Raw genomic sequence first — 15,873 nt, 5'->3', positions numbered from 1 at the left:
TTTGTATAAGTGAGAAAGGTGAGGGTAGCGAGCGAAATTTGGGAGAGTGGCGAGCGAGATCTGGAAGAGGGGAGAGAGGGGAACAAAAATATATGTATTTATACAATTTTCTCTGCTTTATACAATTAGAAATAATTTTTATACACTTGTGTTTGTATAAAAAGTGAGGAAGCGAGGGAGAGATTGGAGGAGAGTGGCGAGCGAGATATTTGGGAGAGAGGCGCCTGACAATTTTTTGCAAACGTTTGCTATAGAGCACAATTAAATCAAACCCTACCTACTCCATTTATTTTAGATTATTAGTTTGTTATTGTATATAATTTTTCCTTAATAAAAATAGTTGCTGCAATTCAAGGAAAATATTGTCCCAATGGGACTCTTCATATACTAAACATATGAATCAGTGTTCTAATTAAACTGTAATTTTAGGAAATGACAAACACTTTAACATATTTTTTTCTTTATTTTAAATTTAAAGGTTAGTACAATCTTTGTACGTTACTGGCCATATTTTTCTGGCTGTTTAGCAGCTCTAGTAATATGGCTAAAATGGTAAAAAGGCATGTTCACACTATAAACTAGTCCGTTTTTGAACTTAACTCAAATATTAAATATATTCTCAACTTAGTTTTTCAATGCATTGAAAATGATTGATGACACTAATTATTTATGATTCCATAATTAAACATTAAAAATAAATCAAAAAATCTATCAAAGAAAACATAACTTTCACCCACTCTTTTCTCTTGATATTTTCAAGATCTAAGAAAAAATATTATTTTATAAAAAGAAAATGTAAACATAGTAGTAAAAAAATATATAACAAAAGAAATATAAAAAAACTATATAATAAAAAAAAGGAATAATGCCAAAAAAAACCCTCAACCTATGCCTGAAATCTCAGAGACACACTTATACTATACTAAGGTCCTATTACCCCCCTGAACTTATTTTATTAATAATTTTTTACCCCTTTTCGACCTACGTGGCACTATCTTGTGGGTCCAACGATAGCTGACTTTTTTTTCAAACTAGTGCCACGTAGGCTAAAAAGGGGTAGAAAATTACTTATAAAATAAGTTCAGGGGGGTAATAGGACCTTAGTATAGTATAAGTGTGTCTCTGGAATTTCGGACATAGGTTGAGGGGGTACTTGTGCATTTTCCCTATAAAAAAAACTAGTCAAAAAACTACATCGCTTTTTTAGTTTACATAAATTCTCCTTTTTACTTTTTCTTTTTTTGTTTATTTATTTTCTATTCCTTAAGGACAAAGAGAAAAAAATTCAAAAGTATAAAAGAAGAGTAAAGTGTATATGATCTATTTTAGTTTATAATTTCTAATTTAAAAAAAGATAAATTATATATAAATTTAAATATTAAAAATTTATGTCTATAATACTCAAAATTAAAAATCTGAAATTAATTGAGTTGAAAAAATAATTACTCATGTGTATTTAAATAAGTTGTTACACATCAGATTTTTATAAAGAAGGTAAATGATAAAAATATATTTCATATGATTATATTTAGAATGTTTGTGAGTGAAATATGAAGAAATTGAAACTACAAGGGATAATGCCCAAGTACCCCCTCAACCTATGCCTGAAATCTCAGAGACACACTTATACTATATTAAGGTCCTATTACCCCCCTGAACTTATTTTATTAATAACTTTTTACCCCTTTTCGACCTACGTGGCACTATCTTGTGGGTCCAACGATGGTTGACTTTTTTTTCAAACTAGTGCCACGTAGGCTAAAAAGGGGTAGAAAATTACTTATAAAATAAGTTCAGGGGGGGTAATAGGACCTTAGTATAGTATAAGTGTGTCTCTGGATTTTTAGACATAGGTTGAGGGGGTACTTGAGCATTTTCCCTAAAAAAAACTAGTAAAAAAACTACATCGCTTTTTTAGTACATAAATTCTCCTTTTTACTTATTCTTTTTTTGTTTATTTATTTTCTATTCCTTAATGACAAAGAGAAAAAAAATCAAAAGTATAAAAGAAGAGTAAAGTGTATATGTGTCACGATCCAAAAAAAATGGGTGTGATGACACTCGTCTTATCCCACCAAGACAAGTCAGCCTAAAATACAATATTTAACAAAGTGCGGAAGTAAATGACAATCCAACAACAATTTCTATTATGAAACCAAGTCATATTAATTCAATGCCCAAAACCAGGTTGTCGCGTGCACGAGCCTCTAATGTAAATATTAGAATTGAAATAAAATAGAAGTCTAAAATGCAGTTGTCTTTCAAATAAAAACAAAGTCATAAACTGGAGTAGGAAAGTTCGCTGAGATGAGAATCAGCTACCTCACAACCCTCCACAAGATGCCTCGGAAACGAAGAGAATGGAAGGTATCACGAAAATCAGGGCTCGTAACCTACAAAATTTTATAGAAACAAGGGGTGAGTACCAAACCACGCGGTACCAACAAGCAAACCTCTAAACGCAAGATAAGTGAACAAAATACGGGTACTCCATACACCCTATCTAAACCTCCACGCTACAGCCTAAAAGTTTACAGTTTACCAAACACACAACTTAATAACCACACTCCATCAGTTTACACATTCTCAATAACAAATCAATATTCAACAGTCACAAGCTTCACAAAGAAACACTCACAAGATCAACAAAACATGTGTTCAAGTTCATCAATAATAAAATGTGCAATGCCATGAGATGCAATGTCAAATATAGTGATGCATGCCTTTCTTAATGATACACACCCGCTGTCTCTCAGTCCGGGACCCATGGGGGACATATCTGTCCATGCATCTGTCGCGGCGCATGACACGTCCCTCGATAATAGTAACCTTCCCGGCGCGTGATACGTCCCTCGAAATATAATATCCATCGCAGCACGCGATACGACCCTCGAAATGGTACATCCTCTTACCACAACCATGTCTCAGATACAATGCAAATGACATGCTCAAATGAAAATGACGAGATAACCGTTTTGATAACAAGCGCAATTTACTACAAGGAATACAACACCAACAAATAAGCAACAAGTCTCCAAATCATTCTCAACATCACACAAGGAAAATACACAAATTTCATACGCTTAACAAGAGTTTAGAAATTCACTTGCCTTAGTCAATCGAATAGTTACTCTTGGACTTGAGCCTTCCCTTTCCGTTGAGCTTCCGAACCAATGGAATCTATTCAAGTATATATATTTACAATAAGGTTTCGGAATTAACAACACCCACATTACTATGTGTTTAACCTTGACCAAAAAAATTCTCCCAGATTTATAATCAAGTTCATAATTCTTGATGCCAACAAACATTTCAACTATCATATTTTTCAAGTTTCAAGTCTAAGGTTAAGTCTCATTTTTTTTTCAATACCAACACTATTAATTCATGTATGATATAATATACCATTAATTAATTTCCTATCTTAGTTAGCAAAAACTTGAATACTTACCTATCTAGTCAATGGCATAATTAGTAATTGTCACTTTCCTGTTAAATTCTCAACCTTGCAGAATGCAAATGTTTACATATATTTTCCCTTCCAATTACTTTCAACCACCCAATATAATAATACATTATTTCCATAGAATCATTAATGTTCCATGATAAATTTACTCATAAATTGTGTACAATGCAACAAATATATTCCACTTGCCATTTTATATTGCAGTTATATTTATGCCTATCAAAAATTTATTTAATACTAATAACAATAAGTTATTTCCATTCAACAATCAAATAACATAAATAAATATAACCAATAACATATCTCCAGCTATTATATAAAATTACTAAATAACTACTGCTCAATCACTTGTAACCCAATCAATAAAATACACTTTTTTTAACCCAGAACATTTTTTTACACTTAATATTGTGGCTACGCTTTACACCTCCCGTAATGATAATAATGTGACTCTCCATTAACTAAAACAAAAATATATATATACATCTATATATATCTAATCATCTATGACACATACCAAATCGAAAATGCTTACCTTAATAGTGTCTTTCCACACGAACGGTGCCAAGAGTATTTCCCCTCCTCCTCTTTTCTAAAATAAACCCTAGTAATGAGTATTTCCTCTCCTTCTCTTTTCTTAATTTAATTTTTTTTTCAGTTGTGATTTATACATTAAACCTCAAATAACTTAATTCACTTCAACCCACTAAGTATTAACTAAAGTTAGTTATTTAATAATTATGTAACGACCTGTTTAGTCGTTTTGAGCAGCAGATTTTATTTCTGGAAAAACAGGCTGAGGCGACGGACCCCACGACGGACCGTCATGGGCACGACGGACCGTCGCAGGGTCTCGTTTCAAAACACTTAGAAAATCTGAAATTGGGTACTGAAAATCGACTCTCTGAACTTCGTGACGGAAAGGCAGGACGGACCGTCACAGACTCTTCAGAGAAATTGAGTCTCTGAACTCTGTGACGGGCAGCAGGACGGACCGTCGCAGGCGCGACGGGCCGTCACAGACTGCGAAATCCCAGTCTAGGTCGGATTTCTTTACACGTTTTAAGGGACGTTTTGGACTATTCCTACTTTAATTATAAAGTTAGAGGGTTAATGTTAATAAGTCTAATTACTTGGGGGTTAAAAGAGGTAACCTTAAGTTAATTAGTGGGCTATTATTGTCATCTTTTATTCTTAATTATATACTAATTAGGGTAAAATAAAGAGGGTTTGAATAAAGAAAATAGAAAGAACAAGAGAGAGAGGGAGAGTCGAACGAGGAAGAAAGAAGAACAAAGCTTTGGGAATTTGCTTGCTTGATCACTAGTCTTCGGTGGAGGTAGGTTATGGTTTCTCTTACGATATTCGTAGTAAACTCTTAATAGTGAATGATATGTATTGATAATATTGTAAACCCTGCTATGTGCTTAATTGTATGCTTGCATGAATGTAATTATATAATTATGACTATATAAGCATGATAAAGTTATTGAATCCCAAATCTTGCAAAATCCTAATCTCTTTGTTAATAATGAGGCCTTGGTATAAAAGAAGGCGTGATGAACTAAAATAATGGGATTGATGATGCCTTGGTAAGAAAGAAGGCTTGATGAATTGATAGAAGGAGATTAGGGGATCGAGTGTCACGAACCGACACGTAGTATTAGGGGATCGGGTGTCACGAACCAACACGTAGAATTAGGGGATCGGGTGTCACGAACCGACACATAGATTTAGGGGATCAGAGTGTCACGTACCGACACAAGAGGATTAATGAATATGAGGGAGCGGAGTGTCACGTACCGACACAAGAGAAATAAAGATAATGAATCTTGAAAGATGTTAATATACTCAATCTAATGAACATGATTCCCAAATGAGTATGGTATTGAGGCTTGAGTCCTCATGTGTGAACTTGACGGTAATTGTTAATGATATAGTGCTTGTTGTTGCTACATGTTGAGTATCATAGTTGATTTTATGATATTACTTGGTATATATTGATTTCTATTTTGAGTTGGCCGATGATATCTACTCAGTACCCGTGTTTTGTACTGACCCCTACTTTTATGTTTTCTTCTTGTTTATTTGTGGAGTGCAGCAAACGTGCCGTCATCTTCGACTCAACAGTAACTCTAGTCAGTCTTCATTACTCCGGATATCAGGGTGAGCTAATGCTTCTAGCTTGGACTGGATCTTCCTCTTCATGTCTTGATGCCTTGAAGTTCCGGCATGGACTAGCTTTTATGTATTTTTAGCTTTTAGAATACTCTTAGTTTAGTCATTTAATCATAGATGTTCTTGTGGTGATGACTTCCAGATTTTGGGGATAATAATAGTTATTGATTTTATTAATGAGTTTAAGTCTTCCGCATTACTTTCTGTTGATATTATATTAAAATGTTAAGGTTTAGATTGGTTGGTTCGCTCACATAGGAGGGTAAGTGTGGGTGCCAGTCGCGGCCCGGATTTGGATCGTGACAAACTTGGTATCAGAGCATTAGGTTCGTTGGTCTCATCACACAAGAACGAGTCTAATAGAGTCTTAAGGAACGGTAGGGGGACGCCTTTACTTTTCTTTGAGAGGCTATAAGACTTTAGAAAAATTCCATTCTTCTTTCTTTCTTTCGTGCTATTACTTGGGTCCAATTGGTATCTAGGTGATACAAATTGGTATCTGACCATCTTCACTCTATTTCGCAGATGGTTAGAACTAGAGCAACGACTACGCCAACACCAACACCAGCACCAGCGGGACAGGGTGCGTCTGAGCCAGCCACTGGGGCTGTAGCTCGAGGAAGAGCAGCGGCAAGAGGCCGTGGTAGAGGTCGTGGGAGCACGTCCTCTAGGGGAAGAGGACGAGCACCTAGCCCATATGATACTAGGGCAGTGACTCCTCGACCGACTGAAGAAGTAATAAGAGAAGGGGAGGATGGGGAAAATGAACAAGTGCAGAATGAGGGATTGCCACCCCAACCTACCCCAGAGATGATCAATCAGGTTCTCGCTTATCTTAGTGGGTTGTCTGATCAAGGTCAGGCACCTCCAATGTTTTCTGCACCAACACCTCCGGTTTCAGAGGTACAACATGCAGCCACTATGGCTCCTCGTATGGATGCTTCATTGGACATAGGCACGTTTCCAGGTCTGACTACTGGGCCTATAATGACAAATGATCAGCATGAACTTTTCAGTAAGTTCTTGAAATTGAAACCTCCAGTCTTCAAGGGTGCTGAATCTGAGGATGCTTACGATTTTCTGGTTGACTGTCATGAGCTACTACACAAGATGTGTATAGTAGAACGGTTTGGTGTTGAGTTCGTGAGTTATCAGTTTCAAGGGAACGCCAAAATGTGGTGGCGGTCACATGTTGAGTGTCAACCAACGGAGGCACCACCTATTACTTGGGCCTCATTCTCTAGCTTGTTTATGGAGAAGTATATCCCCCGGACTTTGAGGGATAGGAAAAGGGATGAGTTCTTGAGCCTAGAGCAAGGTAGGATGTCGGTCAATGCATATGAGGCTAAGTTTCGTGCACTATCCAGATATGCCACCCAACTTTGTTTCAGTCCACAAGAGCGGATTCGTCGTTTTGTGAAGGGGTTGAGGTTAGAGTTGCGGATTTCAGCCTTACAGGTAGCGGCTACGGCAAAATCCTTCCAAGAAGTGGTAGATTTCGTGGTAGAGGTGGAAGGAGTGAAGCCATATGAATTCACCATGGCATCGACATCAAAGAGGTTTCGAAAGGGAGGTGAGTTTAATGGTTCTTACTCTAGAGGACAGGGTTCCGGAGGTTACTCAGTTCGACCCATTCAGTCTTCACTACAGACTATAGTTGGGGGTCCACCTCAGACCGGTCAACACTTCTCTGAGAGACCTATGCTTGACTCTAGAGAGTGTTACGGATGTGGGGAGACTGGACATATTAGGAGGAATTGTCCCAAACAGAGTTATAGACCCCCAATAGCTAGAGGTAGAGGTGGTCATGGTAGAGGCCGTTATTCTGGAGGACGTGGTGGTCGAGGTAATGGTGGTCACCAAAACGGCCGGGGTGATGGGCAAACTGGAGACACTACATCACAACATGGTAGGGGCAACGGACAAACAAACGAAAGGGCCCATTGTTATGCTTTCCCTGGGAGATCGGAGGCGGAGACATCTGATGCTGTCATCACAGGTAATCTTTTGGTTTGTGATTACATGGCTTCTATATTGTTTGATCCTGGATCCACATTTTCTTATGTATCTTCCTCATTTGCTAATGGTCTTAATTTACATTGTGAATTGCTTGACATGCCTATTCGTGTTTCTACTCCGGTGGGTGAGTCTGTGATAGTTGAAAAGGTATATAGGTCTTGTTTGGTGAACTTTGTGGGGAGCAACACTTATGTAGATTTGGTTATCTTAGAAATGGTTGATTTTGATGTAATTCTGGGTATGACTTGGCTTTCTCCGCAATTTGCGATCTTGGATTGTAATGCTAAAACGGTGACGTTAGCCAAGCCTGGGACAGATCCATTAGTGTGGGAGGGTGACTACACTTCCAATCCGGTGCGTATCATCTCCTTTCTTTGTGCTAAGAAAATGGTTAGTAAAGGGTGTTTAGCTTTCTTGGCACATCTCAAGGATGACACTACCCAAGTACCTTTGATTGAGTTGGTTTCGGTGGTCCACGAGTTTCTGGATGTGTTCCCTGCAGATCTTCCTGGTATGCCACCAGATAGGGATATTGACTTCTGTATTGATCTTGAACTGGGTACTCGCCCCATTTCTATACCCCCTTATAGAATGGCTCCCGCGGAGTTAAGAGAGTTAAAAGCCCAACTTCAAGAGTTGTTGAGCAAAGGCTTCATTAGACCAAGTGCATCTCCTTGTGGTGCTCCGGTTTTGTTTGTAAAGAAGAAGGATGGGAGTTTTCGGATGTGCATAGACTACCGGCAGTTGAACAAGGTAACCATAAAGAACAAGTATCCTCTTCCTCGCATTGATGACTTGTTCGATCAGTTACAAGGTGCTTGTGTCTTCTCTAAGATTGACTTGAGATCCGGTTATCATCAATTGAAAATACGGGCAACGGATGTGCCAAAGACTGCTTTTAGAACCAGGTATGGGCATTACGAATTTGTAGTGATGTCTTTTGGTCTTACGAATGCCCCTGCTGCGTTCATGAGTTTGATGAACGGGATTTTAAAGCCATATTTGGATCTCTTTGTGATCGTATTTATTGATGATATACTGATATACTCTAAAAGTAAGGAGGAACATGAGGAGCATTTGAGAATGGTATTGGAAATGTTGAGGGAGAAAAAACTTTATGCCAAATTCTCCAAGTGTGAGTTTTGGCTAGATGCAGTGTCCTTCTTGGGGCATGTGGTTTCTAAGGATGGGGTGATGGTTGATCCTTCTAAGATTGAGACAGTGAAGAATTGGGTAAGACCTACTAATGTGTCAGAAATAAGGAGCTTTGTTGGGTTAGCTAGCTACTACCGCCGATTTGTCAAGGGATTCTCTTCTATTGCTTCCCAACTGATGAACTTGACTAAGCAAAATGTCTCATTCGTATGGTCGGATGAGTGTGAGGAAAGCTTTCAGAATCTCAAGACTCTGTTGACTACGGCACCAATTCTCACCTTGCCAGTGGAAGGTAAGAATTTCATTGTCTATTGTGATGCATCCTATTCGGGTTTGGGTGCAGTACTAATGGAAGAGAAGAATGTGATTGCTTATGCTTCAAGACAATTAAAGGTGCATGAACGTAACTATCCAACTCATGATTTGGAATTGGCCGCGGTAGTGTTTGCATTAAAGAAATGGAGACACTATTTATATGGGGTTAAGTGTGAGATCTATACGGATCATCGTAGCCTACAGTATGTCTTTACTCAGAAAGATTTGAACTTGAGACAGAGGAGATGGATGGAACTACTGAAGGACTACGACATCACTATTTTGTATCACCCGGGGAAGGCGAATGTTGTAGCGGATGCTTTAAGTAGAAAGGAGGGAAGCATGGGAAGTCTAGCTCACTTGCAAGCTTCTAGACGCCCATTGGCTAGAGAAGTTCAGATTCTGGCTAACGACCTTATGAGATTAGAAGTAAATGAGAAGGGAGGATTTTTAGCTTGTGTGGAGGCAAGATCTTCCTTCCTTGACAAGATTAAGGGAAAGCAGTTTAATGATGAAAAATTGATCCGGATCCGAGATAAAGTGTTGTGAGGAGAGGCTAAGGAAGCACAAATCGATGAGGAAGGTGTTTTGAGGATTAAGGGAAGGGTATGTGTACCCCGCGTCGATGATTTGATCAACACCATTCTAACAGAGGCTCATAGTTCAAGGTATTCAATACATCCGGGAGCAACCAAGATGTACCGTGACCTAAAGCAACACTTTTGGTGGAGTAGAATGAAGCGTGATATTGTAGATTTTATTGCCAAATGTCCAAACTGTCAACAAGTAAAGTATGAACACCAAAGGCCCGGAGGAACACTTCAGAGGATGCCCATTCCGGAATGGAAATGGGAGAGAATCGTAATGGACTTCGTGGTTGGTCTTCCAAAGACGATGGGTAAGTACGACTCTATTTGGGTGATTGTTGATAGGTTAACTAACTCTGCTCATTTTATTCCGGTTAAGGTGACTTACAATGCCGAGAAGTTAGCCAAGATCTATATCTCAGAAATCGTTGGGTTGCATGGGGTTCCACTATCCATCATATCAGATAGAGGTACGCAGTTTACTTCTAAATTTTGGAAAACATTGCATGAGGAATTGGGTACTAGGTTGGACCTTAGTACTGCGTTCCATCCTCAAACCGATGGTCAGTCTGAGAGAACGATTCAAGTGTTGGAGGATATGCTTCGCGCATGTGTGATAGAGTTTGGTGGCCATTGGGATAGCTTCTTACCCTTAGCGGAGTTTTCATACAATAATAGCTATCACTCAAGCATTGAGATGGCTCCATTTGAAGCATTGTATGGTAGGAGATGTAGGTCCCCCATTGGTTGGTTTGATGCATTCGAGGTTAGACCTTGGGGTACTGATCTTTTGCGGGATTCGATAGAGAAAATGAAATCTATTCAAGAAAAGCTTCTAGCGGCGCAAAGTAGGCAAAAAGAATATGCAGATCGGAAGGTTAGAGACTTAGAGTTCATGGAGGGTGAACAAGTCTTGTTGAAAGTTTCGCCAATGAAAGGGGTGATGCGGTTTGGTAAAAGAGGCAAGCTAAGCCCAAGGTACATTGGTCCCTTTGAAGTACTTAAGCGAGTAGGGGAGGTGGCTTATGAGTTAGCCTTGCCTCCAGGGCTGTCCGGAGTACATCCGGTATTCCATGTGTCGATGTTGAAAAGATACCATGGGGATGGAAACTATATTATTCGTTGGGATTCAGTCCTACTTGATGAAAATTTGACTTATGAGGAGAAGCCTGTTGCCATTCTAAATAGAGAAATTCGCAAGTTGAGATCAAGGGAGATTGCATCCATCAAAGTTCAATGGAAGAATCGACCCGTTGAAGAAGCCACTTGGGAGAAGGAGGCAGATATGCGAGAAAGATACCCACATCTGTTTACAGATTCAGGTACTCCTTTTCGCCCTTGTTTTCCTTCTTGTGATCATTTGGGGACGAACGATGGGTAAATTGGTATCTATTGTAACGACCTGTTTAGTCGTTTTGAGCAGCAGATTTTATTTCTGGAAAAACAGGCTGAGGCGACGGACCCCACGACGGACCGTCATGGGCACGACGGACCGTCGCAGGGTCTCGTTTCAAAACACTTAGAAAATCTGAAATTGGGTACTGAAAATCGACTCTCTGAACTTCGTGACGGAAAGGCAGGACGGACCGTCACAGACTCTTCAGAGAAATTGAGTCTCTGAACTCTGTGATGGGCAGCAGGACGGACCGTCGCAGGCGCGACGGGCCGTCACAGACTGCGAAATCCCAGTCTAGGTCGGATTTCTTTACACGTTTTAAGGGACGTTTTGGACTATTCCTACTTTAATTATAAAGTTAGAGGGTTAATGTTAATAAGTCTAATTACTTGGGGGTTAAAAGAGGTAACCTTAAGTTAATTAGTGGGTTATTATTGTCATCTTTTATTCTTAGTTATATACTAATTAGGGTAAAAGAAAAAGGGTTTGAATAAAAAAATAGAAAGAACAAGAGAGAGAGGGAGAGTCGAACGAGGAAGAAAGAAGAACAAAGCTTTGGGAATTTGCTTGCTTGATCACTAGTCTTCGGTGGAGGTAGGTTATGGTTTCTCTTACGATATTCGTAGTAAACTCTTAATAGCGAATGATATGTATTGATAATATTGTAAACCCTGCTATGTGCTTAATTGTATGCTTGCATGAATGTAATTATATAATTATGACTATATAAGCATGATAAAGTTATTGAATCCCAAATCTTGCAAAATCCTAATCTCTTTGTTAATAATGAGGCCTTGGTATAAAAGAAGGCGTGATGAACTAAAATAATGGGATTGATGATGCCTTGGTAAGAAAGAAGGCTTGATGAATTGATAGAAGGAGATTAGGGGATCGAGTGTCACGAACCGACACGTAGTATTAGGGGATCGGATGTCATGAACCGACACGTAGAATTAGGGGATCGGGTGTCACGAACCGACACGTAGATTTAGGGGATCGGAGTGTCACGTACCGACACAAGAGGATTAATGAATATGAGGGAGCGGAGTGTCACGTACCGACACAAGAGAAATAAAGATAATGAATCTTGAAAGATGTTAATATACTCAATCTAATGAACATGATTCCCAAATGAGTATGGTATTGAGGCTTGAGTCCTCATGTGTGAACTTGACGGTAATTGTTAATGATATAGTGCTTGTTGTTGCTACATGTTGAGTATCATAGTTGATTTTATGATATTACTTGGTATATATTGATTTCTATTTTGAGTTGACCGATGATATCTACTCAGTACCCGTGTTTTGTACTGACCCCTACTTTTATGTTTTCTTCTTGTTTATTTGTGGAGTGCAGCAAACGTGCCGTCATCTTCGACTCAACAGTAACTCTAGCCAGTCTTCATTACTCCGGATATCAGGGTGAGCTAATGTTTCTAGCTTGGACTGGATCTTCCTCTTCATGTCTTGATGCCTTGAAGTTTCGGCATGGACTAGCTTTTATGTATTTTTAGCTTTTAGAATACTCTTAGTTTAGTCATTTGATCATAGATGTTCTTGTGGTGATGACTTCCAGATTTTGGGGATAATAATAGTTATTGATTTTATTAATGAGTTTAAGTCTTCCGCATTACTTTCTGTTGATATTATATTGAAATGTTAAGGTTTAGATTGGTTGGTTCGCTCACATAGGAGGGTAAGTGTGGGTGCCAGTCGCGGCCCAGATTTGGTCGTGACAAATTAATCATCAATTAATTCATTCTAGTTAAATTAATATTTCAAATTTCCAAAAATGACCTTACGGGTTATTACAATATGATCTATTTTAGTTTATAATTTCTATTTAAAAAAAAAGATAAATTATATCTAAATTTAAATATTAAAAATTTATGTCTATAATACTCAAAATTAAAAATCTGAAATTAATTGAGTTGACAAAATAATTACTCCTATGTATTTAAATAAGTTGTTACACATCAGATTTTTATAAAGAAGGTAAATGATAAAAATATATTTCATATGACTATATTTAGAATGTTTGTGAGTGAAATATGAAGAAATTGAAACTACAAGGGATAATGGCCAAGTATCCCCTCAACCTATGCCTGAAATCTCAGAGACACACTTATACTATACTAAGATCCTATAACCCTCCTGAACTTATTTTATTAATAATTTTTTACCCCTTTTCGACCTACGTGGCACTATCTTGTGGGTCCAACGATGGTTGACTTTTTTTTTTCAAACTAGTGCCACGTAAGCTAAGAAGGAGTAGAAAATTACTTATAAAATAAGTTCAGGGGGGTAATAGGACCTTAGTATAGTATAAGTGTGTCTCTGGATTTCGGACATAGGTTGAGGGGGTACTTGCGCATTTTCTCAAACTACAATAATATTTCCCTTATTATGTAATTATCTTCATATCCTTGTTTTTATATGAGTCGTATCATACATAAATAAAGACTCCTTAAAATTAATATTTTTTTCAATTGAGTATTAGAGATGCATACAACTATTTTTTTGGATAAAAATATTGATGGAACTTTATTGAAAAATTATAATAACACATAACAGATATAAAAAGTTCTTTATGATTTCAAAATAACTTTTTATAAAAAAATTAAAAGAAAAACATCTTCATAGTTCTCCGATGATAATGACAACACAAATTTGTTAAGCATGAACTATCAAAGTTTCATAACATATATATTTTTCTTTATTTGTATTATTTATTGTTTTATCAAAAAAATATTCGTTATGAAATGATATATTAAATATTAAGTTTACAGAGTTGTAGTGATAATAATAATATTATTTCCCCCTAAAATTATTTTTTTTTTTGAAATTAAATATGAATTTATAAAATTAAGTAATTTTATTATATTTATTATATAAATAAATTTAAATTACATTTTACCTAATTTTTTAATATAATGTAAAATCGTTTAATAATAATCATAAAAACTCAAAACACTCTAGTTCATATGTTCCAACCTAGAAGCATTAATATTGTAGTCTTGTGCTCTTGTGCTATGCCAATTTGATGATTTGATAATCATTACTTATATTTGTTCTTAATATGAGTTCTAATTAATTAGGTAATTGTAGTAATTCTTATGTTAAAAAAATTAAGTTATACATAAAATTTAAAATACAATATGAATTATTTCAATAATGACAATCACAACTCAAAATACTATAGAATTAGTAGACATCGACACATTTTAGAAATACTTAAACTCATATGGTTCATAAGTGATGATCCCAATTAACAACTAAAGATATCAAAAAAATTAACTTTCTTATTTTTTTAATACATAAATTTATCTAATTATTAAATTATCCCACAAAACTTATCTTTCTATATTTATGACATTAAAGTACAAACTTTATTAAAAAAACATTTGTTGTTATCTGAAAAGAAATAATCTTGATAGTTATTATAAAAAATATTTCATCTATTTTAGAAGATAATTATGAAATATAAAATTCAAATGAGTTTGTTTCATATATTTTAAATGTTGATGATAGTGTATTAAATTTAATATAATGAAATTAAAATAAAGAAAGTAAATGTAATATTATTCCAACAAATTTTTGTTATAAAGCCAGATATGAATGTATTTTGTGTGCTTAATTTAGAATTAAATGATTTGTATATAATAGAAATAACTACATGTTATTTTTCAAGTTCAAAATTAGAAAATCATTGATAAACTGTATTAAAAATATCTTATGAAATTATAATCAGCATAGTTTAATTTTACATGTAATGAAAAAGACAAGAAAAAGGATGACAAAAAAATGAAGAAAAAGGGGAAAAAGAAGAAGAGTGAATTAGAGAAAAAATTAGAAGAAGATAAAGTTAGATAGTAATGGGTTCCATATTATAAAGTACATTAAACATAATATTATTGTTCACACGTATTTCTAGATGTTTAGGAAATAGTGATATCAAAGAATTGACTTTACTTTAAAAGAAAAGAAGATTAAATTAGTTTTTTTTCAATTCTGGACAAATTCTGATCATACTTTTTTGATTGTTTAGCATCTCTCTATATATTACAATGAAGACAAAATGCTATAAAGACAAATACTTTATATTTCTAAATTACGTTAAAAATGACAAAAGTCTCACATCGGTGGTTAATGAGATGGGTGGACTCGTTATAAGGCTTGGGCAATCCTCCTCCCTTTGAGCTAGCTTTTGGGGTGTGAGTTAGGCCTAATTTCACATGGTATCAGAGCAGCGCCCGTCTCACCCGATGTTGGGACCCCCGAAATCAAAAATTGCCCACGCCCACCAGATGCTAAGCACTGGGCGTGAGGTGGGGTAATAAAGAATGACAAAAGTCTCACATCGGTGGTTAATGAGATGGGTGGACTCGTTATAAGGCTTGGGCAATCCTCCTCCCATTGAGCTAGCTTTTGGGGTGTGAGTTTTGCCTAAGACCTAATTTCACATTACGTATATCACGTTTGAACATAGATCGCAATTTTTTTATGGATATACGATATATATTTATGCATGATTAGCTATTATATATTTGGCCTCATGTGATCAATTAATTAAGTTGTTATTCAGCACAAAAATTAGTGACTAATCATGCCCCCTTCTCTACTCATGTGCAATAAAAGAACTTGATATTCAAAACAGAAAAAGAAATTAATCACAAGTAATATTTACCGTTGTCTAAAATCTTAAAAAAAAAACTAAAATGTACTTAGGAAACTTTATCGAATTGTGAATAAGTAGGC

At 36.4% G+C, this 15,873-nt stretch overlaps 2 protein-coding genes across 2 annotated transcripts in view; one reads left to right on the top strand and one right to left on the bottom strand.

The window, feature by feature from the left end:
- Window positions 1-2,124: 2,124 nt before the first annotated feature.
- LOC101255297 (delta(3,5)-Delta(2,4)-dienoyl-CoA isomerase, peroxisomal) overlaps window positions 2,125-15,873 on the bottom strand; it is a 30,269-nt gene continuing 16,520 nt past the window's right edge. Inside the window, exons 2-3 of the mRNA XM_069298027.1 lie at window positions 3,111-3,180; window positions 2,125-2,393 (exon numbers count right to left, since the gene is read on the bottom strand). Coding sequence (XP_069154128.1) covers window positions 3,128-3,180 — 53 coding nt within the window. The 3' untranslated portion in view covers window positions 2,125-2,393; window positions 3,111-3,127. The remainder of the gene's footprint in view (window positions 2,394-3,110; window positions 3,181-15,873) is intronic.
- Window positions 7,081-12,668, top strand: LOC138348417 (cold shock protein 2-like). Its single transcript, XM_069297616.1, has 2 exons — window positions 7,081-7,643; window positions 12,473-12,668. The coding sequence occupies exons 1-2, from the start codon at window positions 7,184-7,186 to the stop codon at window positions 12,502-12,504; spliced, it is 492 nt and encodes a 163-aa protein (XP_069153717.1). The 5' UTR covers window positions 7,081-7,183; the 3' UTR covers window positions 12,505-12,668.

This window comes from Solanum lycopersicum, chromosome 5 (assembly GCF_036512215.1).
Source record: "Solanum lycopersicum chromosome 5, SLM_r2.1".
Taxonomy (NCBI): domain Eukaryota; kingdom Viridiplantae; phylum Streptophyta; class Magnoliopsida; order Solanales; family Solanaceae; genus Solanum; species Solanum lycopersicum.
The sequence above is the reverse complement of the archived record's forward strand: the minus strand, read 5'-3'. Positions and strand labels throughout refer to the sequence as shown.